At 35.0% G+C, this 24,938-nt stretch overlaps 3 protein-coding genes across 6 annotated transcripts; all 3 read right to left on the reverse strand.

Annotated features, from left to right (window-relative positions):
- Positions 1 to 1,018: 1,018 nt before the first annotated feature.
- On the reverse strand, positions 1,019 to 5,497 carry LOC142634029 (uncharacterized). Of its 3 annotated transcripts, none has more exons than XM_075808296.1 (5): positions 5,056 to 5,497; positions 4,061 to 4,531; positions 2,631 to 3,035; positions 2,271 to 2,476; positions 1,019 to 1,582 (listed from the first exon to the last, which is right to left on the reverse strand). In XM_075808296.1, the coding sequence occupies exons 2-5, from the start codon at positions 4,497 to 4,499 to the stop codon at positions 1,337 to 1,339; spliced, it is 1,296 nt and encodes a 431-aa protein (XP_075664411.1). In that variant the 5' UTR covers positions 4,500 to 4,531; positions 5,056 to 5,497; the 3' UTR covers positions 1,019 to 1,336. The 3 variants fall into 3 exon arrangements, with proteins under 3 accessions (XP_075664411.1, XP_075664409.1, XP_075664410.1); XM_075808294.1 differs by having other exon boundaries at positions 2,631 to 3,047; positions 5,056 to 5,446; XM_075808295.1 differs by having other exon boundaries at positions 4,061 to 4,698; positions 5,056 to 5,421.
- Positions 5,498 to 13,499: 8,002 nt separating this feature from the next.
- On the reverse strand, positions 13,500 to 18,496 carry LOC142636021 (uncharacterized). The gene is made up of 5 exons (XM_075810082.1): positions 18,478 to 18,496; positions 17,319 to 17,579; positions 14,823 to 14,974; positions 14,198 to 14,334; positions 13,500 to 13,866 (listed from the first exon to the last, which is right to left on the reverse strand). The coding sequence occupies exons 2-5, from the start codon at positions 17,570 to 17,572 to the stop codon at positions 13,699 to 13,701; spliced, it is 711 nt and encodes a 236-aa protein (XP_075666197.1). The 5' UTR covers positions 17,573 to 17,579; positions 18,478 to 18,496; the 3' UTR covers positions 13,500 to 13,698.
- Positions 18,497 to 19,806: 1,310 nt separating this feature from the next.
- Positions 19,807 to 24,761, reverse strand: LOC142636020 (uncharacterized). 2 transcript variants are annotated; one of them, XM_075810081.1, is made up of 7 exons: positions 24,382 to 24,761; positions 24,117 to 24,178; positions 23,764 to 23,830; positions 22,700 to 23,680; positions 22,146 to 22,346; positions 21,716 to 21,911; positions 19,807 to 20,356 (listed from the first exon to the last, which is right to left on the reverse strand). In XM_075810081.1, the coding sequence occupies exons 4-7, from the start codon at positions 23,585 to 23,587 to the stop codon at positions 20,175 to 20,177; spliced, it is 1,467 nt and encodes a 488-aa protein (XP_075666196.1). In that variant the 5' UTR covers positions 23,588 to 23,680; positions 23,764 to 23,830; positions 24,117 to 24,178; positions 24,382 to 24,761; the 3' UTR covers positions 19,807 to 20,174. The 2 variants fall into 2 exon arrangements, with proteins under 2 accessions (XP_075666196.1, XP_075666195.1); XM_075810080.1 differs by lacking the exon at positions 23,764 to 23,830 and having other exon boundaries at positions 24,382 to 24,691.
- Between the last annotated feature and the right edge of the window lie 177 nt (positions 24,762 to 24,938).

Here is a 24,938-nt window from a genome sequence, read left to right on the forward strand (position 1 = left end):
TTGTTTTTTTTTTTCACTTTCCCTTTCTTTTTACTTCCAAAATTTCTTAAATAATTAAACCCCCTTTAGCTAAATGTTGCTAGATTTGGTTTTGGGGTGTGTGGCGGCAAAGGAAATGCCAAGGAAGAGGAAGAAGCATGATCTTTTAAAGCCAAATTTGTTGAGAGAACTTACAAAATAAGATGTTTTCAATCATTTTGAGGCTTTGGACTATAATCACTATTAATTTAAAAATAGACCAAAAGTCTTGTGGCTTAATAATAATATCTAATTATCCGAGAAAATATTTTCAAATCCTGTAAGCCCAAAAAAAAAAAGAGTTAAGAATTAGCAAATCAAAGAAAAAAAAAATGCAAACAACATTCAAGTGAATTTTCACAGCTTACACAAGAAGACTACATGAAAAAAAAGAAAAAGAAAAAAAAAAGAAGATGAAAACACAACATTTCCAACCCCAAAAATAGAAAAATAATGCCATTTCCTGAAACCTCTAATTGAGATAAATGAACTTGCATTTGAAGTTTGAACCTCATTTAAAGCCAAACAGGGTTGGTGTTTTTGTTTCCAAGACAGAAGCCCAAGATTTTTTCCGCATGCAGTTGATGAAACCAATGTAAGGTCACGAACAAAAAGCAAAAAGCCCAAGATCCTTCTCGAAATTGATGCAACTAAGGTTAAAGCAAAAGTCAAGAGCAAGTTACAGCAAACAAAAATACATAAAAATACAGAAAGAAGAAAAAAGGTTAAATAAAAGTGTAGCTCTATCAAGGCATTCTATTTTTTTTTTTATTATATAAAAAAATATATGGTCTCAGGAATGGTGAACATATCTCATGCATCAAACAGTTACAAGTCTCACAAAAGCTCTACTAGGACCCGCCACATGTTATGAGAAGAATGTTATGTTACTTACACCTCTCGGATGCTTGAGATAATTACTGCCACTAATGAAATCAAACCAGTTGGGGAGTTGATTTTTATATAATTTAGAAATTTGTTAGCAACCACCAAAAAATAATTTTGAAGAAAAAAAAAGGCACTAAATTATACACTACAAGAAATATCCATAACAATCATCCGCACTGCAACGCCAACATGATTATACAAAAGTTGCATACTCTCTAAACATTCTAACGATTTTGTCAGATGATACACAGCAGAGAGCCCTTTCAGCTAAACACAGTAGCCGTTCCTACTAGGAGGATATGAGAATTCCTTTGCAGCATTTAACAAAGGACCAAAATGGGGTTCACTTGCAGCTATCCATCCAACAAAAACAAAAACAAAAACCCGCTTTCTCTACCCATCTTAACAGCACAGCTAACGGCTATTATTATTAACAAGGGAAAAGGGTGGGAGAGGGGTCTCTCCTTAACTTCCCATCTGATAAATCAAGCTTTTTCATCTTTTCTTCACACCAAAATAACTGCTCTTTGGTGATCCTCACCATTCTGAGAACCCTATATAAGACTTTCACATCAACGAGGCTAAACAATAGCTGAATCTCTTCATGTGTCTGGGGCCAAGAGTTCTTCTTCCCGCCTTTCCTCTTTTTTCTCAGTTCCTTCAGTCTTATCCCTTTCTGCAGTTCAATAGGACACGATTATAGAAAATATTCAAGCCATCAAAAGTTTTTAACTTAGTGAAGCAAGATGATTTTTAGCAAATTTTATTAAACGTGCAAACAGTTACTAGCATGGATAATGAACTTTAAGTTTGTGGCTTCATGTCTACAAAAGAAGATGTTATTCATTCTCTAAGTTAGTGAAGCAAGATGAATTTTAGTAAATTTCATTCAACTTGCAAACAGTCAATAGCATGGATAATGAACTTTAAATTTGTTGCTTCATGTCAACAAAAGATGTTATTCATTGAATGTTCAATGAACAATGAATTTTTATTAAGTTTGTTTTATTATTATTTATACTTTTATGTTGGAAAATTTTACATCAATTGTTACCTCAGCTCAACCAAAAGCAAGTTGCACCATCATCCAAAATAAGTTGCACCATCAGTTTGCATTTCATGCAAACTAAGAACAGGTTGAAAGCAGCCATTCAAACAAGAATTAATGATTTGAACAAAGGGCAGTGTGACTCTCAAACAAACAGTGCATTTAATAATACTGATAGGATATTACATGATTGGGAAGGTTTAATGAGCAACAAGCATTTCCCGCACTATACTCCTAAGAAGACTTGCTTATGGTTATATCAGATAAAGATGTTAGCATAGAAAGTTGAAATACAGGATATATTGTAGAACCTTACCTTCTCAAGAGCAGATTGAATCTGTTGAAGAGGGGTTGCATTCTGGTTCTGATTTCCAAACAGTTGAAGAACACCACTAGATTTTTTCTTGTCCATCTTCAGGAACAAGTGGAAAGTGAGGATTGAGCTCTCAAGGATTCTGATGAGATCTGGGGCGAGGACTGTCAGATCTGATTCTTCTTCGTCCATTACTTTCTTATCTGAACCTGAACAGATAATTGAAGCAATTACTTAACAGCCCAGTTTGGCAAGTAAAGCATACTCATTTGCTAAATATGATCTAGTTACTGTACGCCAAGTGAAGCAATAATCATGAAAGAGTCGCATCAAAGTTTTATGGATTAATTCACAAGAATTTACCTTTTATATTGGGAACCTGGAGCAGTTTAGGCAAAGTATTCCTTGATCGAGCATAAATTTCTGCCCTCAGACCTTCCTCAAAGGGTTCATTCTCAATAAACCTTTGTAATAGAACCTGGAATTGTTGAAACTGCTGAGCACTGTGAATATAACTGGTGGGATTATCAGGTTGGCATGTGATTTTCTGACTCAGTTGAGTGTATTGGCAGTGAAGTGCTTCCCAAGTCAAGCAAATTTGGGCTACATATGCTGTTTCAATATCTTGGTATGGGTCATGACCTGGCTGCTGAAGATGCTCAGTTTCATCATCAGGTTCTTCAATCTTCTTCAAAGAAAGACAGCGAAGAGGCGACGTGAGCTTCTTAGATGCAGATCTTGGTGATGGAGTTGCAGGGGTCTGAGATCCTGGAAGACAACCTTTATTCATGAAGAGGATTTAAGAAATCTGTCTTACAAAGTTACAATTACAAAGCAAATTTATAGGAAGCTGGAGAATAAATTAAAAACTGGAGATGATTTATGACAAAAGCAAAAGAAAGTTAATACACACCAATATCATATACGTAATTTTTTTATCAGTAAATTGTTTGTTACTTATCAAAGAAATTATATATATATATATATATATATATATATATATATATATATATATATTAGGCAAGTGACTCTACAGAGCATACAGTTGCAACCCAGGTATGAATGCAAGCACCAGATAGACATGCTTGTTTGTTTGTCCAATGTTGTCAAGTGCAAATTTGGTCTCTATATCCCAGAAAAGGGCCAGGAAGCCAAAAAGGTGCTTCACTTCCAAAATGCGTTTTTTAAATCGTTTCAGATGTTTTAGTATGTCTTCCTGTCCCTCTTACAATTGCCTTCTAGTCTTAAATCATAGCAAAACCATTTTTTTTTAATGGTAAATCAAAACAAATCTATTAAAATCCAGCTTAAACATTAGAGCATAGAAATGAGCATTTATACCTTTTTATGATTCAATTTTCAAACAATCTGATACAGTGTTTTATTTGTGATTCCCATTTTGCACAAAACTGATGCCTTGGTGAAACAGCATAGCGAATTTAATAGGTTTTATAATGATACTAAAATTGACTAAACAATATTTGAAACTGGAAGCTCAATTGGCTTTCATCAAGTCCAACTCTGAGCTCACTCCAAACTCATGGGAGCTCAAATCAATCAAGTTTCTAGTATTCTGAAGCTTGTCTAGTCAGCTAAGTTTGATCAATTCTTTGAATACTATTACTATTATTTCACCGGGCATTAAACATTTAAAATTCACAGATGGCACGGGTAAGAAAAGTATATATTTTGCTAATTAGAAAATACAAATAAGTTAGTCACTTGTGAAACAAGAAATAACACTCGTTAAAGAATTGATGCATTCAAAGACATCATCTATAAAAGCAAGCTACCTTTACTAATTTCATTGAGCTGCTGCCTGCTCATCCGATCAAAGAACAACATCCGATCACAGTACTTGTCATACACAGCATCAAACCCACACCACCACTGCCGAGCTTCTGCTTCAACATCCCTCCACTCACTAGAGCTTGTCTCACCTTCCTCCTCTTCATCCTCTTCCTCTTCTGCACATGACTCTTCTTCTGGAATCAGCACCATGAAACTATTTCTTCTCAGTTCTTTTAACCTCCTCTTCACCTCATTTGTGATAAAATCATCATCGTCGTCCTCAGCTTCAGCAACAGGATCACCATTAGTTGATTTATTCAAATCACCACCACCATTGTCATTCTTTGGTTCTTCAGACTCTGCCACTGGCTTATCCTCTAAATCTTTTTCTTGGACTGGTTTGTGAGCTTTTCTGAATTTTTTGACTTTAAAGAAATCCATGTTCAGCTACCGTTCTTCACTAATAAGCTTTTCTGTTGCCAAGAGTATCAATAAGATTATTTCTTCAAAATCACAATTCAAATCCCCCCAAAATAACACTAGTATTCAAAAGCAACTTGGTAGACACAGAACAATTTTCTTATTCTAGGAATAAGACCTCCTGTTTATGCCTAACAGCTAATAGGCCAAATGTGAAACCCTACAAAGAAAAATCTGCCTAATTAAATCATAAACAAACAAATACCCAAGTTTTTTTTTTTTTTAATGGAAAATCCAGAATCTGATAAGCAAGAAACCATTCAAATCTTTCCTCTTAACAAGGAGTCAGTGATCAAATACCAAATAAAACAAAAGTACACTTACTTTGAAGCTGATATCAGATTCAAAATAAATTATTTTGAGAAAGAAGGCAACTTTCCCAATTGTGATGCAACCTCAAAATACAAGTAGATTTTTATGGGTCACAGAACTCAACTAGAGCACAATTGGTTACAGAAAGTACTAAGTACTCAATCCATTAAATGCTTGAAAGACTCAGAATAGATGAAGCATTTACCTTTTGGTGAACAATGTGGGTGCACTTACATAGAGACCACAACCCAAAGGACTTGTCAAAGGTTTGCAGATCCCTCCAGCACTTTATTGCTTAAAGCAGAACACTTTTTGTCAGCAACAGTACGCAACAAACCTCTCCAATGATCGTCATTGACAATGATCAGAAACAAGAAGATTTCCCAACTTCTTCATCGTTTGAGTGCTGAAAAGGCACGTCTTTGGGCAGCATTACACAGAAAAGCAAAAACAACAGACACCCAACAAGAACCCTCAATGCCTCTCACAAAATAAAAAAGCCCATTTTGGTGAGAAGAGAGAAGTGAAGAGGGGCTTGAAAGAGAAACCCTAGGAGAAGAAGAAGAAGAAGAAGTGAAGAAGAGAGAACAGTGAATGTGGAGGTGTAGTGTTGTGACAGTGAGCAATAAATTAAATTGAGTTGATTTGCATTTCCAATAAAAATTTGGTTTTTTTTATTTTGTTTATAGTAATAGAAGAAGTGTAAGTAATTGAGTTAAGTAGTAATTAAGAGGGTAGTAATAAATTTTTTTTTTTAAAAAAGTTGGATTTATATGGTAAAATGGAGTGAGATTGAAAACACAAAGCCCAAAGAAAACAGAACAGTGGACAGAACTGAGACAGAGTCCTCGTACAGAGAAAGAATATTGTCAGAAAAGAAAAGAGAAAAGATCCACTACACTACACTACTCTACTAATACACTATCATTTCTTATTATTGTTTTGCTATAACGTCTCAAAAAAGCCGCGCTAATAAAGGCGTTTTGATTTGAGTCCGGATCGGATGCCACCAAATTGACGCTTCTGCCCTTCCTATAACTCCTCCAATCCAATCAAATTCATGCCCGTTGCCATTGTCCAACTTGTTTTCGAATGAATTTAGACCATTTTCTGCCGTGCTTAATTTGTACTTGCATTTGTTTTTATGCATACCATCTCTATTTGTAAGAGGATTTTTTTTTAAAGATTTTTTTATGAGTTATAAGAGCAGTTGTAGCAGTGGAGCTAAAAAGTTATACAGCTTTACTAAAATACAAAAATAACCATACAGCAATGGAGGTAAAACTATTTTTTTTAGCTTCATTGCTACAGTGCACATCTATGCACTGTAGTTTAGAGCTAAAAAATAATAATAATTTTTTATTTCCTATCTAGTTGTGTGTGTGGCTGTGATGGTTGTGTGTATTAGATATTATTTTATTGTGTTGAAAACTAAAATAGATCCACTGTTGCAGCATGTGTAGGTAAAATAGATAAAATAACTTTTTGTGGTGCTAAATAGCTAAATTTTAGCTCCACGCTGTGGATGCTCTAAATACCCTTAAAGTTTAGATTTAATAGGTAAAAATTTAAGGATAGCCTAGTAAAAATATTTTTCCAACTCTACTTAAAACGCATATAAAATAGAACACTATCTTATTAATCCATATCTTTAAAATTAACTTTTCCAAAATTTAAAAAAGAAAAAGAAAATTATGACAGGAACACGCAAAATATGTGCAACGAGGCTTTAATATATATAAAAACATAACTTATTTATTTCACCGCATAAGAATTTAATTTACCTCCGTATAAGAGGGAAAAAAAGAAAATGAAAAAAAGGGAGATATCACCTTATTCTACTTCAAAATATGGCAGGAAGGCCTTACTTATTATTTATCTATCATTTTCCAAAAAATTAAGGGTAACCATGTTATAAAATAGCAAAAGTTCAAATTTACCAAAATTGATTGTGAAAATATTTTAAGCTTAATAAAGATCTCCAAACAAATAATAGGAACGAAAAAAATTAATCCAAAAGAAAATAGACACAAAACACCTTACGTGGTTCAACAATAGCCTACATCAACAGACAACAATGAACAAATTTCACTATAACAAATTTGGAATAATATAAATTGGTATAGAGGTATTCTTATAAAACCCAAATTCCAAATACACCCAAATAGCTCTCTCTTTCAGATACAAAATCTAAGAACCAAAGGTTCACAAATACCAAATATAAATTGAGCACAAACCAAAGAGAGAGCCACAAATCAAATTCAAAAGTTGCAACAAACCAAAAGAAAGCAAATCACCAAATTGCAGAACCAAAACTAAGTGGCAACAAACCTCTCTCACTATTCCAAATTTCAACCCACAAATATCAAAGAATTAAAACAAGAGAAAGCCTCTTTATCTCACACACTCTTTGCCGTAGCAGCACTATATTTATATAGGAGACTTGAGTTGGCTAGCATATCCGAAACTAGGAAAGACTAAACTTATTTTCAACGCACAAAAGAAAAATCACTCACATTCCAAATAAAACTCAAAATCAAGTGGTAAACAGGACTTATAATAAAGCTTAATAACTTCAAATAACAGTAACTCAAAAGAAATAAAATTCCTTTCTTATTCAAATCCAACAAGGAGTCCAACTCCTAATTCAAGCCATATTCTACAAACCAAGTTGAGGTAGTTTCTCTTATGACGATACACACCATTTACATGAGACTTTTTCCTTTTTTATGACAAAATACAGTAGAATATTTGGTAAGCTATTCCCAGATACTACAACAACAACTTGATTAATTTAACCACCATATTAGAAATATACATTAGTAAAAGTAATGCAAGAAGCTATAGCACACATTCCTTAATACCCAAGCTTGACCAGTTTAATTATCCTCTTCTAATTAGACTCAATAGATTTCCCTAATTCTTCACAACACAGCACAACACTCTAAGATTTTGGGTTAGTTTTTCTTTATCCAACAGCTCACAAGTCTCCTTTGTGAGGAAAAAATATTTTTATGTATGTCTTCTATCTCTATCTAAAGCCACTCCTACACTTTTCCCTTCAGTTTTAATTTCCTAGGGGCTTGGAAGTTGGAACACATCATGGAATTAATCTTGGGCTTGGGCTCCGCGTGATAGTTTCATTTTATGAAGAAGAATATAAGTATGAGCTATCCTATTCCTAACCAACTACACTACAACGGATTTGTGAAAATGGTTTTATACTATCCAATTCTATTTTTGAGAATCTGTAATGAACTTGCAAGTGTTAATTATAATTATTATTGGTAGCCTTTTAGTTTGTTCGACAAGGAAAGTCTTCACAATTACAGAGCGAGCGACATATTCACCATCATTCAATAGAACAAATAGGGACAGAGGGAAGATCCATGCACTATTTGATCGTCGGACATGTGGGGATATTTTGGCAGTGCCTCTCAATCAGTTAAGCTCCCCGGATAAGCTGATTTGGAAGGAGAATAGAACTCATTCCTTCTCGGTTCGGACTGCATACCAAGTGGCTTTGAGGCTGAAAAATCCCCACCAAGCTGAGCACTCATCTGTCCAGGTCCACGGGTCCACATGGAGGAGAATTTGGAAGCTAAATGTACCACCAAAAGTGCGTACTTTCATCTGGAGGGCATGTTCCAACTGCTTTCCGACGCGCGAGAATCTTCACTGGGAGACGGATTAGAGTTGAGTCGATATGCGAAATTTGCCACCAACAACCTGAGACAAACAGCCACCTGCTTTGGGAGTGCCCATTTGCACAGAACGTGTGGGCTTTGTTCAAAGGGAGAATCCAAAAAAGCAGAAATGAGGCAAGTGATTTTCTTCCCTTCTCTTTAATCAGATGCAGCAGAAACTCAGTAAGCTGGACTTGGAAAAATGGGCAACCACGGCGTGGGCTATATGGAATGCAAGAAATAGATTCTATTTTGAGCATGTACAGGTCCATCAGAAGGTAATTTTTGAGAATGCAATGTGCTGTTTGGAGGAATATCAACGGCTTATGGAGTCGCAAGTCCAACTTCTATGAATATAGAGGTGTTGGGCATGGAGCTATCTTCTTTTGGTCTTAATGGCTCTCTGTGGTGTTTTATTTGGGACTAAACTGCATGTAGTGAATGTTCCACCTAAGCTAGTGTATGCACTAGTTTACTTTGAATGACTATATTTGGCGATTAATAAAAGATTTCTATCGTTCTGAGCTCAAAAAAAAAAAAAAAAAAAAAAGAAAAAGAAAAGAAAAAAAAAGAAGAACAAATAGGATAATTATTAGGAAGGCAAGGCTCATAGCTATTAGCTTGGGTGATTTGTCCTCCCACAAAAGTGATTATAACTATGGGCTCCACAGCCCTAAAATAAAATACAAATTCTCCAAGTATCCCAACTTATATTAGCATTTGAACTCTAATTATGAAATTTAATGTTATGGACATGTCTTGTTCTTCTGGATGTTAGGTCTATTACTCAGATACACGAAAAAATACACCTTGTTTCGGGTGCATGTTTTCTCTCACTCATAGTTAGTGGGACCCACCTAGTTATGAGTGGGAGGAAGTATACACCCGAAACAAAATATACTTTATCCTGATATACATCCCTTTCATTGGCTTGACAGAACAAACAACTAACATGTCCACTGCCATGATTTAGGTCAAATCAATGCCAAAAATATCTCTCTATACTCTATAAATATTCCCCCACTATTGAAATAGGCCTAAAAAGCTCTATGAATCGGAACTCTCCCATTTTTCATCTTCTCTACTAGTTTTTTGACTTAATCATCATAGCCTTTTTGGCCACCTGCCTTTAGGTGACCCAGGTTGGTCTGAGACCATCTTCTTTAGCAAATGATTGGCTCTATTAGGAGTTCATCACAATTCAATTGTATTAGAAGTTCTTCCAGTTCCATTATGTCCCTCAAATTTCATTTACCCACAATAACAAACATTTAGTCCCAAAATTTGAAATCATCTATATGAATGATCCACAAACTTATCAAGGTTACTTTAATGTATTCTTTTATGCCATTATATCTTATCCAAAATTAGACATTTTGCTGTTTAATTAGTTATATTGTTCATTATTTTTATTGTACCAGTGTTATTTTAGGTATTCTTATATCCCTTTCATCTTTGTGACTTGAATCAAATCACACTTCCTCACTAGTACATTGATTGCTTTTATTTGCACGTGACAAGTCAATTATGTGGGGGTCCCCCTATAAAAAAAAAATTATAATCACATATTCTCTATTCACCCACCATAGCATATTCCCTTGAGCTCCTACAACCACACATTCTCTATTCACCTACAACCACGTATTCCTTTGGACTCTTATGGTCGCACATCTCTCTATAAGAAGGAAGACCCATTTTCCAAAGGGGGGGGGGTTCTCTCACTCTCTCTCTAATTCTACTTGGACTCTAACCCTCTTAGGAACTATCTTTAACTTGCCCAAGGTGATCTTCTGGAGTATTCTTTTTAACTCTTTTAGATATATACTCTCTAACTTGGCTGAGGAAACTATCCCGAGGATTCCATTTGGCCGAGGAGACCTTCAGGAGTACTCTCTCTAACCCTCTCAGACACACTCTCTAACTTGGCCAAAGAGACTAGCCTAAGGACTCCCTTTGGCCGATGAGACATTTCGGACTACTCTCTCTAATCCTCTTAAGTACACACTCTCTTTGACTTTGTTGTGGAGACTAACTCGATGACTCCCTTTGGTTGAGGAGACCTTCTTAAGTACTCTCTCTGACTTTCTTAGATACACACTCCCTGACTTGGCCAAGGAGACTAGCCGAAGGACTTCATTTGATCAAGGAGACCTTTTAGAGTACTCTCTCTAACCCTCTCAAACACACTCTCTGACTTGGCTGTGGAGATTTGCCTGAGGACTCCCTTTACTTGATGACATTTTCCCAAGGACTATCTTTGATGCTCTTAAGCACACACTCTTTGATCCTCTTAGGTACACTATCTTTGACCCTTTCAAGCACCTACTCCCAAGGACACCCCCTAATGACTCATGATGTACTGAGCTTTAGTAGACACTCCTTCAATTAATAAATTTATTATAGGAAAGTCAACCGAATTAGATTTGAACCCACTACAATATATATATATATATATATATATATATATATATATATATATATATATATATATATATTGGTACTTCCAATTATCAAATTTAATATTCTTATTTCAATTACATTCATTTTATGGACACAACTACTTAATAGCTCATCTTCTTAAAAAAAAAAAAAACTTAATAGCCCAACATTTAGTATCGTATAGCATAGCTAGTCTTATAGCAATCACATGAAAAAATTTCTCTAGCTGAATAAGTATTTTATGATCACATAATGCTCGTAATGCACTTTTTCGCTATATCAACCATGCTCTTTTTGTATGATTCATACAATTTTTAATCCCTCCATCCTTACGGATTATTGATCCAAGATATCGAAAACATTAATTCGTTGAATTCTCCTAATCAAGCTTTACAACATTTCTATCTTTGTTTTTCCTTATACTAAACCTACATTAGGTTTTTTTCATGTACTCTGTTATAAATGTTCTTAACCTAAAAATTTTAGATTCTAAAACATTCATCCAAGTTTTCATCTTAAAATCTCTCAACTTACCCGTATTGCCTAACCCTTAGGTGAAATTTCCCACAATCAATTTATAAAATTTGCTCCCATCCTACACCCTACCTAATACTCATGCACATGCATACACATGTTCCACACTGCCTGACTTTGGATTGTAGTTCTTTATATCATCTGTGTCTCCAGAACCGGCTCCAAATTTTAGCCAACTTAGACAACTACTTCAGACCCCAGGTGGAAGAAAATTCTAATGCCTGCCATATTTTTACCTTCATTTATTTTAGTAGAAACTTCGTCCATAGAAAACTACCATGTGATAAATATCCTAATTGGAATCATACTAGCTTACTAACAACATATTATACCTGCTTTATTCATCCAAAAAGAGGAGGAAACAAGCGTTGTTATATATTGATCATCCCACAATTGTTGATAGTTGCTAAAAAGGTTTTAATATATATATATATATATATATATATATATATATATATATAATTTGATTGTTACAATGGAGATGAGAGATTTGAACCTGAACATCTCTATTAAGAACACTAGAAGGTGTTAGTTGAACTACAAGATTCTTGACAAAACACACACACACACACACACACACATATTCCAGTTGAAAGTAACCAAAAGATGGTTATAAGTTATAACTTTAGGGCATTCACAACAATGAAGCTAAAAATTTAGCTATTTGGCACCACAAAAAATTGCTTTATCTATTTTACCTATTCACTTTACAAAACATTACACAGCAGTGAATTTATTTTAGCTTTCAACCCAATAATATAATATAAACATCACAATAAAATAATATATCCACTAAAATAAACAACAATCACAACCATCGCAACCGCTACCACTGCCGCCGCCAACTCTTCCGCTACTGCCATTACTACAATGATATTTTTTTACCACTTCAATTTTTTTTGGAGAAAATTTACCACTTCAAAATTAAATATCCCTTCTTTACTATTTTTTATTATCTCTTTCTCTCTCTTCTTCTCTGTCTCTGTCTCTTTCTCTGAACCAAGATGAACAAAGTGATCAAACTTTCCAAATACCCACTACAAAGCGACCTCCAAATACCCACTACCTAGTGACCATGATCATTGCCAGATACCCACTGCTCAGCCACCATGACCACAACCCATCATCGCAAGATCGACTCACTGAGACTCACCAAACTCATAGCCTAACCACTGTGATCACAACCCAAACCCCCACCACTGTTACCAAACCCATCATGAAAAAACCCAACAACCCAAAATTGCAAACCAATCGGTAACCCCGAACCTAACCTCTCTTCGTTCTAACAAAGAGAGAATAGCCCAAAAAAGAACCAAAAAGAGAAAAAAAAAAATTATCAGATACCAGTGATATAGACCAACTAGTCCCAGAGAGAGAGAGTGTGTATAAAAGACCTATGGGTCAGCGGCGTGGGGAGATGGATTCAAGGGCGGTTGCAAGGGCGTGACCAGCGGCGACAAGGGCAGGGCCTGATATGTAAGATGAGAGAGAGGGATGAGAGAGAGGAGCTTAGGTCTGAGAGAGTAGAGAGGGAAGTAACGTGAGCGAGAGAGAGAGAGAGAGAGAGAGAGAGAGAGAGAGAGATGAGCTGTGAAACGGGAAGAGAAAAGAAAAAAAGAAAAGAAATATTATTTTAATGAGTGTAATAATTTTTATTTTTAGCTATGCCTTCACTGCTACAGGACGCATTTTTATGTTTTGGTGGAGCTAAAATAGCTATATAGCTCCACTGCTGTGGATGCTCTTAGAGCTTTGAATATTCTCTATACATAAAACTTAACATGATTGATATCTATCTTAGGAAGACATTGAAGTAGTAACTACAACTGATGGCACCCCTTCTCTTTATCACAGAAGCCTATTGAGGAACTCGTCGAACAAGATTGTTGAACATGTGTTCTACAAAACTAACTAATGTGCAAATGCTTTAGCTAAAATAGGGGCTCAACAATCTTGTAATAATTTTGTTGTTTATGATAACCCACCACACTTGGAGAATTTAATATCCTTTGCACAGGCCAAACTTGTTTGTGTTTAATACATTTCGAATCTGTTAACCAAAAAAAGTAGCAACTGCAACCGATATACAATTTCTCTTTTCTCTATACATTCATTGTATAGGGATAAGCAAGAGTTATATTCATATGTACAAATATGTGCGTGATCCAGGAATATGCATTTGAAGTGGGCTAGTAACCTAACCAAGCAGATGGTATAGGCTGAAACTTATTCTTGGCACATGCCAATACATCATAGTAATCTACATGACTAAAGCAGTCTCGGAAATCGGTGAAGAGCTTTTCAAACACCCTCCATTGGACTTTGGTTGATCTTGAGTACGGGTATGGGAGAAAAACCTGCAAAGTGATAGAGGCAGGGTAATCAACATCTATGTGGATTTAGCAGTCACAGAAAGAAAATACGTGGGACACCTTAAATTATTGTGATTGTAGCAACTAGCAACAACAATGTGCACATATTTATCTTTGCAGCACAATTTGTCCATCACCTTCTTAAGGGAGAACCTCTCTCTCTCTCCATACATACGTATGTGTGTGTGTATATATATATATATATGTACAGTGTTTCATTATTCTACTCACGAAATCTCTCAGTATCTCTAGAATGGTTTTGTAGCTACTAGTATGTCACAGAAAGACAAACAAATTTCTGAATGGTATAGCTTACATCACCCTCTTGTGCAAAACTTTTAAGCAAGCAAAATGTGTTCTCGTTTTCTTCCAAACTGTCAAGAACAGCAAGCCAGATTTGCGAAGCAAGCTCATGGGCCATGTCATTTGATTTCCCACAAGCAATAAATTGATCTGCCAAAACACAATGAGATCCAGTCAGTCAATATTGAGCACTCAGGGTTCTGGGCACCCCACTGAGAAACCAATGACTGTTAAGTCATTGATGCAATGACTTGAGATGCAAGTTACATGAAGCCTAGTAAAGTCTTGTTGATGAGTGATGACCAGATTTCACTTATTGATTTTGTCCAAGTTGTCTTTGTTAAAACAGACATTATCACTACATGGAACATACAAGGATGATGGGCTTGATAAGGGACGGAGATACAAAGCAATAAACTTCAGAAATTTGGACATTGACAATACAAGTACATCATGGCATATAAGTGGAAGGCAGAAGCAAGGACCTTCAAAATCACATTAAACAAAAAATGTTGACATGCGACCATAAGGAACAAGCAAGTGCCAGCTTATAAGATGTTTATCTGACCTACAATGAATGAAATGCAAGAATGGAATTGACACTTAGCTCAACTCATAAATAAAGATAGAAGACACACCAATTATGGTTCCATGAAGGATTGCCGACGGAGGTGTCATAGAGGAAAGTTCAAGTTGCTCTTTCAAAAACAAATAAGTGTGTCCAACAAGCTCGTCTATGTCACCATCAAGAGCAAAGATGTGTTTACTAATGTACAAAGCTGTGAATCTCCTGAAGAAATTTAGTGAGGCTGTTATAATGCTAGTAAAGCTTATAATAATAAATTTTAGTGCCTGAAAGCAACTATTTCCTGTTATTGAAACAAATATAAGAGAGAATGCAAATATTTTTCACTCTATGTTAGTCTATTTCTTTAGCATCTTTCCTTAGTTTTCTTTATGAGTGGTCCTTTGCTTCGGGGGTAACAGATAGTACTTCTATTCAAAAAATTTCATAGAGTCTTCATATGTAGATATTTTTTTCCAATTGTAATTCTTTAAGCTACTTTGTGTCATTTTTCATGAAGTAATCTCTTTTAAATAAAATGATTCTTACCAATCAAAAAAAAAAAAAAAATTTATAATCTGCGACAAAGCCAGAATAATTCTCCAAAGAGAGGCCAAGGTTATACATTGACATAACAAATGTTAGTTGACATTGATAATAATGTGACAAAGTGACAGGCGTTACAAGCTGAAATTGATGAACTCTACTTATGGAAAAGGGTAGCAATTAACTATCGCTTCATTTAATGGAATGCATAAAAAATGACATTGATAGTTTGAGAAGAATATAATTATAAGAAATATATTTTATTTCAAATATAGGACTGTAATATGGAGAAAAGTTATCTTTGAATTGAAAAAAACTATTATGGTTAAAGGAGGTAATGTATCAGGGGAGAAAAAGAGGGCCATGTATTTATAGAAGTAAAATGGTCAAAATGATGACTAAGGGAGGGATTCAGAAAGCCAGGGGGGGCCATCCCTCCAATTCCCCCCTCCCACTTTCCTCTTTTTTTTTTCTCTCCCTGGCCACTGAAAACCGTTCCTAAGATAGCTCCATAGAGATAGAGTATATGTTACTGAAAAGAAAAGATGACTTGCAAGCAACATGCCACCGAGCGTTGTAAAAGCTATGAGAGAAAGGAAACTTCTATTAGAAGCTGACACAATTTTGGGAAAATTTCTAAGAGTATCTAGCTTAAGGAGCTGGAACCCATACTGTCAATTTCAGCTTTTGATTTTTTGGGTAAATTTCTGTTTTGGACTTGCAGTGTGTTTCTTGTGCTTGGGTCAGTTTGTTGGTATTCTAAATGTACTCTTAGGTCCAGGTAGAGTTGACTAGGAGAAACTTGGTCAGCAGGTTAGTTGACAGTAGCCTGTAAGTGATGTATATGGTTAATGAAGAAACATTGAAATCCCAGCTACTTCGCTTGATGTGCAATGCATCTTTCTTAATTTTAATTGCGATCAATAAGAACCCTCTGACTCTGATGCCTAGACCTTCGCTCTTCACTACCCACCATTTTCATCATCTCCATTTCAAGTTTCCCACAGCTAATATTTAGTTTCCAGCTTGTTTTCAAGCAACTTGCACCCAAATCCCTGGCATTTGACCTTTATTCAACAATTGACCTCAATTAGAAGACCAGTCTCAAGATCCAGACTTTGTTAATCTGTATGATGGAAAATTTCTCTAACTCACTACATAGAGATTCAAATGATCATCCACACATACTTTGCTTTGTTTAAATGGTTCAATAGATCATGTGATTAAAAAACACTTGAGCGGTTGTTTAAATTGCCACGTAAGATACTGAGATTTCTACAAACAGAAATGAAGAAAATTTTGTCCCTACAAGAATGCAATCTCATATATATTTTGTGCAATAGAGTGAATTTGCAAAACACGTCACAGATGTTTGTGTTTATAAAAAATTGATTCCATTTAACAAGTAGTGGGTCAAGGTCAACTTATGAAATAAGAAAATTTATATTGTAGAGTGATGTACTAGGACAAGTAGACTTCAGTGATAAATGCCTAACAAGAAGTAGCCATTCTCACATGATCAAATATCACCAGATTTTTTCATCTTGAAGAGCAAGATGTCCATCAAACTCCATATCAACCAGGGGAAGCAATCTTTGCATACTTTTTTTAATACTATATTTCCTTAAATGACCATTCACAGAAACCAAAGGGGTCCAAGGAGAGACAGACAACTTTTAGTTTTGGAAGAAAAGGAAAATCCAAGATACACACAATATATCCATTACTGTTACGACACTGCATCTTTGTTTTTATCATCTACAGATAATCAAAATTTAACCAATCATGCTCTACCAAATACATTAAGATAATCAAGCTAAGCCTAAAGGCCCTAAACCATCACCCAAAATAATTCCTAGCTGCATGTTAGAATTTTGGAAGCTCATGTCCCGGAGAAGGCAATCCATTTTCTATCAATTTTAGTCTTTCACCAAGCCATTAAAATAAAAACTAAATATTGCAACAAGAATTTCTGAGTAATGATTTGTCTTATGAAGAATACTAACAAGCGACTCAACTTTACCTTCTGCTCAAACCTTGAGGGATAGGTCCAGGCCACCTTTTAGCTCGGCCAGCCAATGGATAAGTGTTGATTAGAGCAGCTTGCCACAAGCATTCTCCACGAAACAGATTAGCCCATTGCTTTTTCACACAAGATATTTGCGCCCAATCTGAGATAGGAACTCGAATAAAAATTTCTATCAGGAGATGATCAGGAAGCTTTTTAACTGAATTATCAACTGATGTTATAGTGTCATCGTCTATGTTATCTGTCATTAGAATTCTGCAAAACAAGAGCCAAAGTCAAAAGTATATACATACAAAAGAATTAATGTGCCACACAAAAAGTTTCTACTGCAAGTTCAGATTGAGAAAAAAAAGGGAAAAACATTGCTATCCAAATAGGATGTTATAAATGATGTGAAAGAAGGAGTTTAAGATAATTATTTTTCCTTTTTTTAAGTAAGAAAGCAGAGTTTCCATGTTTACCAAAATGGGGATAAAGTTTCCATGAAAATGACTAACAAGAAAAGGAAGAAAAAAAAAAAATCATGGATTTTTTTGAGTTCCACAAAAATGACTATATATTTAAATTTCCTTTTGAAAGTCATAAGGCCCCAATTGTATCATGAAATGACATTTCAAGCAGCTGTCAGTACAAAGCCTTAATCTGAAATTCTGAATCTGAACTGATTGGGTAAAAGCACCCCAGAGATGGCTCCAATCCCCCACCCCCCAAAACAAAAGATTATGTTTCAAGTTTTCATTTGCAAAACATCAAATACTGCACTACCAAAATCTTTTTATTTAATCTCCAATTGTCAGTTTATTGGTTTCTTTTCATTTCAAGCAGAGGGGATTAACATATCAAATGAAGACTCATGAACTCATTTCTACAAAAGATCTCAAATTTAGCTCCTAGAAATAAGAATATGGAAAAATAAATCAACTGAAAGCTGTACACATAGCCTCCTGACATTGAAACTGAATTACAAAGAACCCATATTTTGTTTGATCAAATCAATCCAAATTTTGCTACATTTCCACAAAAAACACCAAATAGTTCACATAAAAAACGAAAGAAAGATAAACCCATTAAACAGAACAGAGATATAACTCTTGTAATCACATGGGAAAGTGGAAATATTCAAAAACTATATACAGGAAATGATCTTACGTACCCACAAAAGAAAAGTTTACACCAACCAAATGAAAAAGAAGAAGAGATGAAATGGGCAAATTATGATGACTCAATGGCATAAGTTGAATAAAACAACTGGCAAAGAGAATTATTGAAAACAAAAACCAAATTGAAAATAAACATTAAAACTAAGTACATGAACCTGAGAGAAATAGGCAAAAAGCTTTTGAGTTTTCAGCTGAGAGTGTGCAAAGCGGAAGGCAAGAGACAAACAGTGGCAGCGAAGGTTATCTGGCGTGAGTTGTATTGGTGTGGCTTGTGTTTTTTTAAAAAAAAAATTATATTTTCTCAATTTTAAATGGACTCCTATTTTTTTATTCATTTATTTTCTCTTTTTGTATTACTAGTCAAATGTCAATTTGGTCATCAGAAAGGTGAAAGGTGCTTATCAATTTTAATCGATAAATTAACCCAAATTTATTTTTAAAAAACCTTTTAATATAAACAATGACACGCAACTACCTAAAGAGAACTCCTTATAATATACACGTAGTAGCCCACAGAATCTGTTGTGCCATCTCTAGACTCAACAAATACCTGTCAAAACCAATGAGCATATAGTTAAGGATTTCTATCAAACACTTTGAGTAATCCACAGCCAATTCAAATGTAAGATTTTCAATTCTTCACTTACCTTTAACCAGATCCTAGATTGATTGTTCTTCCACGAAATTGACTCCAATTTCAGGAACAAATCGAAAACTGGCTTGATGAGCAAAATAAAAAATCAAGCAAACCCACAATTTCTTGAAGGCTCAGGTCCTTCCATCCAATTTTGGAGAATACGCATTAATTCAAAAATAAAACCACTTTCAAATTCCAATGATAAAGTCATGTCAAAAAAGTTCCAAAAATATATACATACATGTAAAAGTAATGTGAAAAGTGAATAATGTGTATAAATTGTGAAATCAAACTTCTATAAGTAATATTTTTTTGAAATGCAAATTAAGCTATTAGAAAATCCCCATTTATTAACAAAAAAAAAAAAAAAAACTATTCGTGTGGGACCTTTTTTAACTAAAAGGTGACTTCTTAAGCTGAAAACTAAAGCAAATATCTGAGCCAAACACATTGTTAGGTAAGTCAAGAGAAAAATAGAAAATAAGAAATGAGAAATGGGTCAAAGTTTTGAGTGATAGGTATTGAATTTGAAAATTTGAGTTTTGAGCAATGCTCAAACCAAACACCCCTAACCATCTTCACACTCTTTTTATGTCATTAGTAGACAACTGTTTTTCAAACAAAACAGACAAATGAAAATGAACTCATCCAAATACACTTGACAAACCATTTGATAAGTACTAAGTAATATTTGAACTTGAAATATTTAATTCATGCCAACTAAATTTAATTTTTATCATTCTGTTGCATATATACATGTAGAAGTCCCAATGAATCTTAGTATATTTACATCATACTATACTTACCGGTTTGAGAATCACAGATGAATAGGATTAAGATAGAAACAATAGACTAAGTTGCCTATGGCATTAAGTATATCCCTTTATACAGATAGAAGATGAAACAATTCGAAATAACTTTTTTACAGTTATAAATCTAAGATGAGAAATCTGTATCAGAATCCAGATATGTCTGACAAGTGATCTACACCAATGCTCATGGGGATGCTTCACATGCATCAGAAAGATGCCAAATTGCAGACAACTGGAATTATCACCGCAGACTGGAGAATAGGTCTTCAAGTGCGGCATACAAGGGCTCAGCAGCCTTTGGTCTGCTCACCATCCCAAGAAGAATATCTGATGTGGTGAGATAAGGATCACCATAAAAACGTAAATTGGTATCCATCCTTGTTGCAACAACATTCCCTTCCAATGACACTCCCACAAATGCGCCTGCCATAGTTTGCAAGTGTCAGCAGTTATCCAACTTTTTTTTTTTTGGTTTGATGAATGCAGTTTATCAACTTTCAGGCTACCGCAAAATTACTTTAAAATGCACAAATCATACTAGAAAGGGGAAAAGTACAGAAAACAACATCCTTGAGTAGCACTACCTTGCAAAAATGAATATTTATTTATTTTAGGTTGATCTCTAAAACTAAAGATTTTGGTATCTTCCTCTAGTCTCTTCACTACTTGCATTTATTTTAGGTTCTCAATCTTTAAAAAATATTTACGCTTCCAATTCAGTTCAAAACTTTAAGATGTTGATTACTATTAAAACAATTAAGAAGATTTAATCTTAAAAGAATCAAAGGTGTAAAGCAAACACGAAAACAACAAGAACAAATTAAGTAATGCTGTTAGAGTCGCATAGGAGAATACAAGATAATCCACAATCTATTGAAATTAGAAATATGATATATATCTTGCCTCCCTCACCTAAAAGAAACTGTCCTAACAGAACCATGCCTTCCCCCACCCACCCCATACCAAATGCCAGCACAGAAACATGTGGACATCTAACTATTGTAATTCTACCATAAATCACTGGAATATAGGTAGATTAGTATCGACTAATGTGCTAGCATCCACTTAAGATATTTTTCACAACAATTTCCTTTAGTTTTTAGTCCAACAATTCTTGCAGCCAATGCCCAACCTTAATCAACTGGATTAAGGTTTAGTAAAGTCACTAATTGATATGAAGCCATAAACAGGAACCATATGAGGAAGCAAGTTCCAATGTTCCCACAATTTTTCTCCCTTTTCAAGAGATTGCAAAATCAACAAATAGAAGAAAATGATTGAACAAAAGAAGCCTACGGCATGCTTTCAATAGCCCAAAGAACAATCCGTAGCCATTTGGGTGTCAACTGTTAGTAGATTCCAAAGATTTGAACAAGATTTTAGGAACATTCAGTGCTGCTTTTCACTCTCCCCCTTGCTTTTCTCTCTTACACTTGTTTGATCATTGTATTTTAAATTGATTGTACTTCTCTCTTAGTACACCACTGGTGTACTAGGTTTGCTTTTTTCTAATAAAATTTTTCGTTTATCAAAAAAAAAAATTTTAGGAACATTGAGATCGGCCAATGATACTATAATAAAAGGTTTGCAGTTTGTAACCTCTAAAGATCTTCATTTTTTCTTTTTATGTTAAGCCATCATACACAACCTCTAAAGATCTTCATTTTTTCTTTTCATGTTAAGCCATCATACACAATAGCACGTTAAATACATGTATGATTCTAATTATTCATATAACCAAAAGTTACAGACACACACACAGCTTAAATCATGACGCAATACCTTTGCTACAACTGTATGTATAGCACATTCCAGAACCTCTATCTCCAGCACGAAGATCTGCTTCCAGCACTCTCCCTACAGGTCCGGCTGCAGCACTACAACCAGCACCAAGAGAAAAATGCATGCGACTACAAAATGTCTTCACAGCTTTTGAATCATGAAGCACAATTATGAAGTCCACGAGCTCTCCTCCAATCTGGGAACACATAATAAGTACAATTATTAGCTGTAACATAAATTGAGGAAGTCTTGATAAACAATTAGAAATTCACAAATAGTTAAAAGGAACTCTTGCCAAACTTGTGCATATCCTAGATTTTTTTTTTTTTTTTCGGGCCTTCTACCTAAGATTGACACTTACAAACATTATAGTAGTAATAATAACAAAAAGAAATGAACACTAGAAGTAACATTACAATTTTGTTGTTACCTGAGCACCCCATCCTAAACCAACAGAGAATATGGCCGATGGGGCAGACCATGATCCATCTGACCTTCGAGAAATGACCAAGCCTGTGCCAAGTTTGTAAGCAAGTAGAACACCAGCTTTAGCTACAGTTAAAATTGCCAGGCCTTTTGCTCCTTTCAAAATTGCTAAGGGTATCGACTTGTCAGGATTCAACCTAGCAACCTGTCAATTCCAATCAAAACTATAAAGTCAGGAAAAAAAAAAGAGAAAAAAAAAAAAGAAAAGAAAAGAAAAGAAGGAAAACCGCTTTACAAAGGACTGCATATTTAGAATGTTGATGCAAAGTATGAATTTCTAAAATACCATCATAGTCCAGTTGACAAGTAGGTGAAAAGAAGCAAAGAGTAAACACAGAAACAAAGCTCCAAAATAGACTATGACCTAGCAAGAACTACCCATTAGAATTTTACAATCCTATCTCTTTGACACTACGAAGCAGGAAAGAGATGTTAGTTTTACAAAGATAAAACAAGTTGACATGTAAAATTAAGCTGAGATGCAATTGAAAATCAAACCTGGCAATAGCTTCTCAAAGTATTGGAGGCCTTGTATATCTCATGTTCCATAGACAAACCAAGTGGAAGATTCAACCATCCTCTTGTGCAAGTCCAATCTATCACATCATGCTTTGCTACTTGCACGGCATTGCTGATGCTGTTAATAAGAACACCCTGTAATGGATCAAGCCTATCATAGCAGGCATCACAGACCCTCTGGGGATCCCTCTCCCTGAACTTAACAGGTAACAAACACCTCCCCTTGGTACATGCTCTGCAGAAAACTCCTCCACAAAACCGACAATGATGTCTGCCACGAGTAAGTGCAGTGAAAGGAGTGGTGCACTGCATGCAAACTGTAGTAGAACTATCCGGCAGCCAGTCAGGAGGCTCAGCCTCCAATACATCCTTGTAAACACTATAATTAACCCCACTTGATCCACTGGGCTCAAGGAGTGGTGGGGCACTAGGTATGTAAACGGAGGAGTTCAAGAAGGTATCACCATCCTTTGCGGACCCAAGAAATGAAACATTTGAAGCAGGGAGTAGCGACTGCTGATTTGAAATGAAGCTCGGAAGTTTGCTCCGGCCCGTCACAATGGCAAATATACCATTGAGCACATTCTTCAAGTTAACCTCAGGATGATGCATGCTATTATTATTATTATTATAAGGTTGCATGGAATTATGAGTGTCATCGCTTGAATCATATCCTTCTCCATCAACAGCAAAATCATCCTCGTAAAACGCATGATCCGGTGGAGAGGACTTTGAGTTTGAGTCCCATGGAGAGTCAGTGTAGTCATCAACATAGTGGAATTGGGCATTATTATTATTATTATTATCCTTTTCAACAACCTTAGAAAGTGAAGAATAAGAAACCCTGGGTGAATCAAAGTTTGCCATGGCCCATACACTCACACGCTTTTCTTTTTTCTACAATTAAAGCCAGCCAACCCCACCAGACAGACAGAGCTCAGCAAAGGCCTAAGCAAAGCACTGAAATTTGAACATAGATGCCCCTCTCAGCAACAAATGTAAGACAAAAATTATACAACAATTAATAATAAAACAAAGCATACCCATTAATAAATTCATTAACCCAATTATTCAGATGGGCTCCTAGCCTAGGATTGGTGCCCATCTCATCTACAAATACAAGACAAGACAGATTCAATAATAAACAAACAAACCCCATTTTTAGAATCAAGCAAGCAAGCAAGCCTGTCAATTCATAATAATAAAGCTTAGTATTCAATTGAAATGAGCTTGGCAATCAATCATGTTAAGGTCCTAGAGGTAGAACAACAAGAACATAGAAAGAATTAATTAGGGTTTTGAAAACGGTAGAGACATCACATCATATGTTCTATAGACTGATTAGGGTTACCTTAATTTCAAGGAAATTAAAAATAAAAAATAAAAAAAACGATACCTTTTTATTATTAGACGACTTGGAATTCGAATTCGATGAATATCCGTGTTTTGTAATTCTCACTGCAAAAGCAAAACGCAAAGAATAGAAATATAATCAAATAAATTGAGATCTAAGATCATCTAATGCTGAACGAAGGAACATATATAGAATAGAAGATCCGCCGAATAAGAATGAGAAATTAGAAAAAATAAATACGAAGGAGCGAACGGAGACAGCAAAATCGGAATCAAACTGATAGTTTGAACTTATAAAGAGGAAGTACCTGATTCTGAATGATTGATTTGCTTAAAACAAGGCCAGCTACAGCAGACAGACCCTTAATCATAAGAATTTGTGAGAGGGTTTTCTCGCAGATGGGGAAAAGGGACGAAAAACAACGTATATAAAACTGAGAGGTGAGGAAGAAACGGAAAATACAAATTATGATGGATAAACAACAGTGGATTGAAAACTAACGTGTTACGTGACTGAAAAGTATCTATTCTTCTCTTAAAAGTAATAATTGTTTTGTTCCATAATTAGTAATATGTAACTATTATAATTTAAAATTACTAAAAAAAATTTTAAAGTGCGAGATGAAAAATTATTTAACAGGATATAAAATTATAAGGCCTTAAAAACTTAGAAGGATTTTAAGATTTCGATTATGTTGAACACGTTGTCACAAATCCTTTTTGTCGTGTTTTTTTTTTTTTTTTTTTTTCTTCCGCCACTTTAGAAAAGATAATTGCCAGCCAAACACTATTAAAACAGGTCTATCCAAGTTAGAAAACGTTACGATTTCTTTCTTTCGTTCTACACTTTCTTTGTAGAGTACTA

Source organism: Castanea sativa, chromosome 5, assembly GCF_040712315.1.
Source record: "Castanea sativa cultivar Marrone di Chiusa Pesio chromosome 5, ASM4071231v1".
Classification (NCBI taxonomy): domain Eukaryota; kingdom Viridiplantae; phylum Streptophyta; class Magnoliopsida; order Fagales; family Fagaceae; genus Castanea; species Castanea sativa.

Excerpts from the sequence above, each read along its gene's own strand:
- LOC142634029 (XM_075808294.1), bottom strand. The coding sequence starts at position 4,499 with ATGGATTTCTTTAAAGTCAAAAAATTCAGAAAAGCTCACAAACCAGTC. Across the intron at positions 2,477-2,630 it reads CCAGGTTCCCAATATAAAAG|GTTCAGATAAGAAAGTAATG; the intron begins GTAAATTCTTGT and ends TTATCTGTTCAG. Across the intron at positions 1,583-2,270 it reads TTCAATCTGCTCTTGAGAAG|AAAGGGATAAGACTGAAGGA; the intron begins GTAAGGTTCTAC and ends ATTGAACTGCAG.
- LOC142636021 (XM_075810082.1), bottom strand. The coding sequence starts at position 17,572 with ATGACAGATAACATAGACGATGACACTATAACATCAGTTGATAATTCA. Across the intron at positions 14,975-17,318 it reads CCTCAAGGTTTGAGCAGAAG|GAGATTCACAGCTTTGTACA; the intron begins GTAAAGTTGAGT and ends AAATTTCTTCAG. Across the intron at positions 13,867-14,197 it reads GTTTTGCACAAGAGGGTGAT|GTTTTTCTCCCATACCCGTA; the intron begins GTAAGCTATACC and ends ATCACTTTGCAG.
- LOC142636020 (XM_075810081.1), bottom strand. The coding sequence starts at position 23,587 with ATGGCAAACTTTGATTCACCCAGGGTTTCTTATTCTTCACTTTCTAAG. Across the intron at positions 22,347-22,699 it reads CTTTGAGAAGCTATTGCCAG|GTTGCTAGGTTGAATCCTGA; the intron begins GTTTGATTTTCA and ends TGGAATTGACAG. Across the intron at positions 21,912-22,145 it reads GTTTAGGATGGGGTGCTCAG|ATTGGAGGAGAGCTCGTGGA; the intron begins GTAACAACAAAA and ends ATGTGTTCCCAG.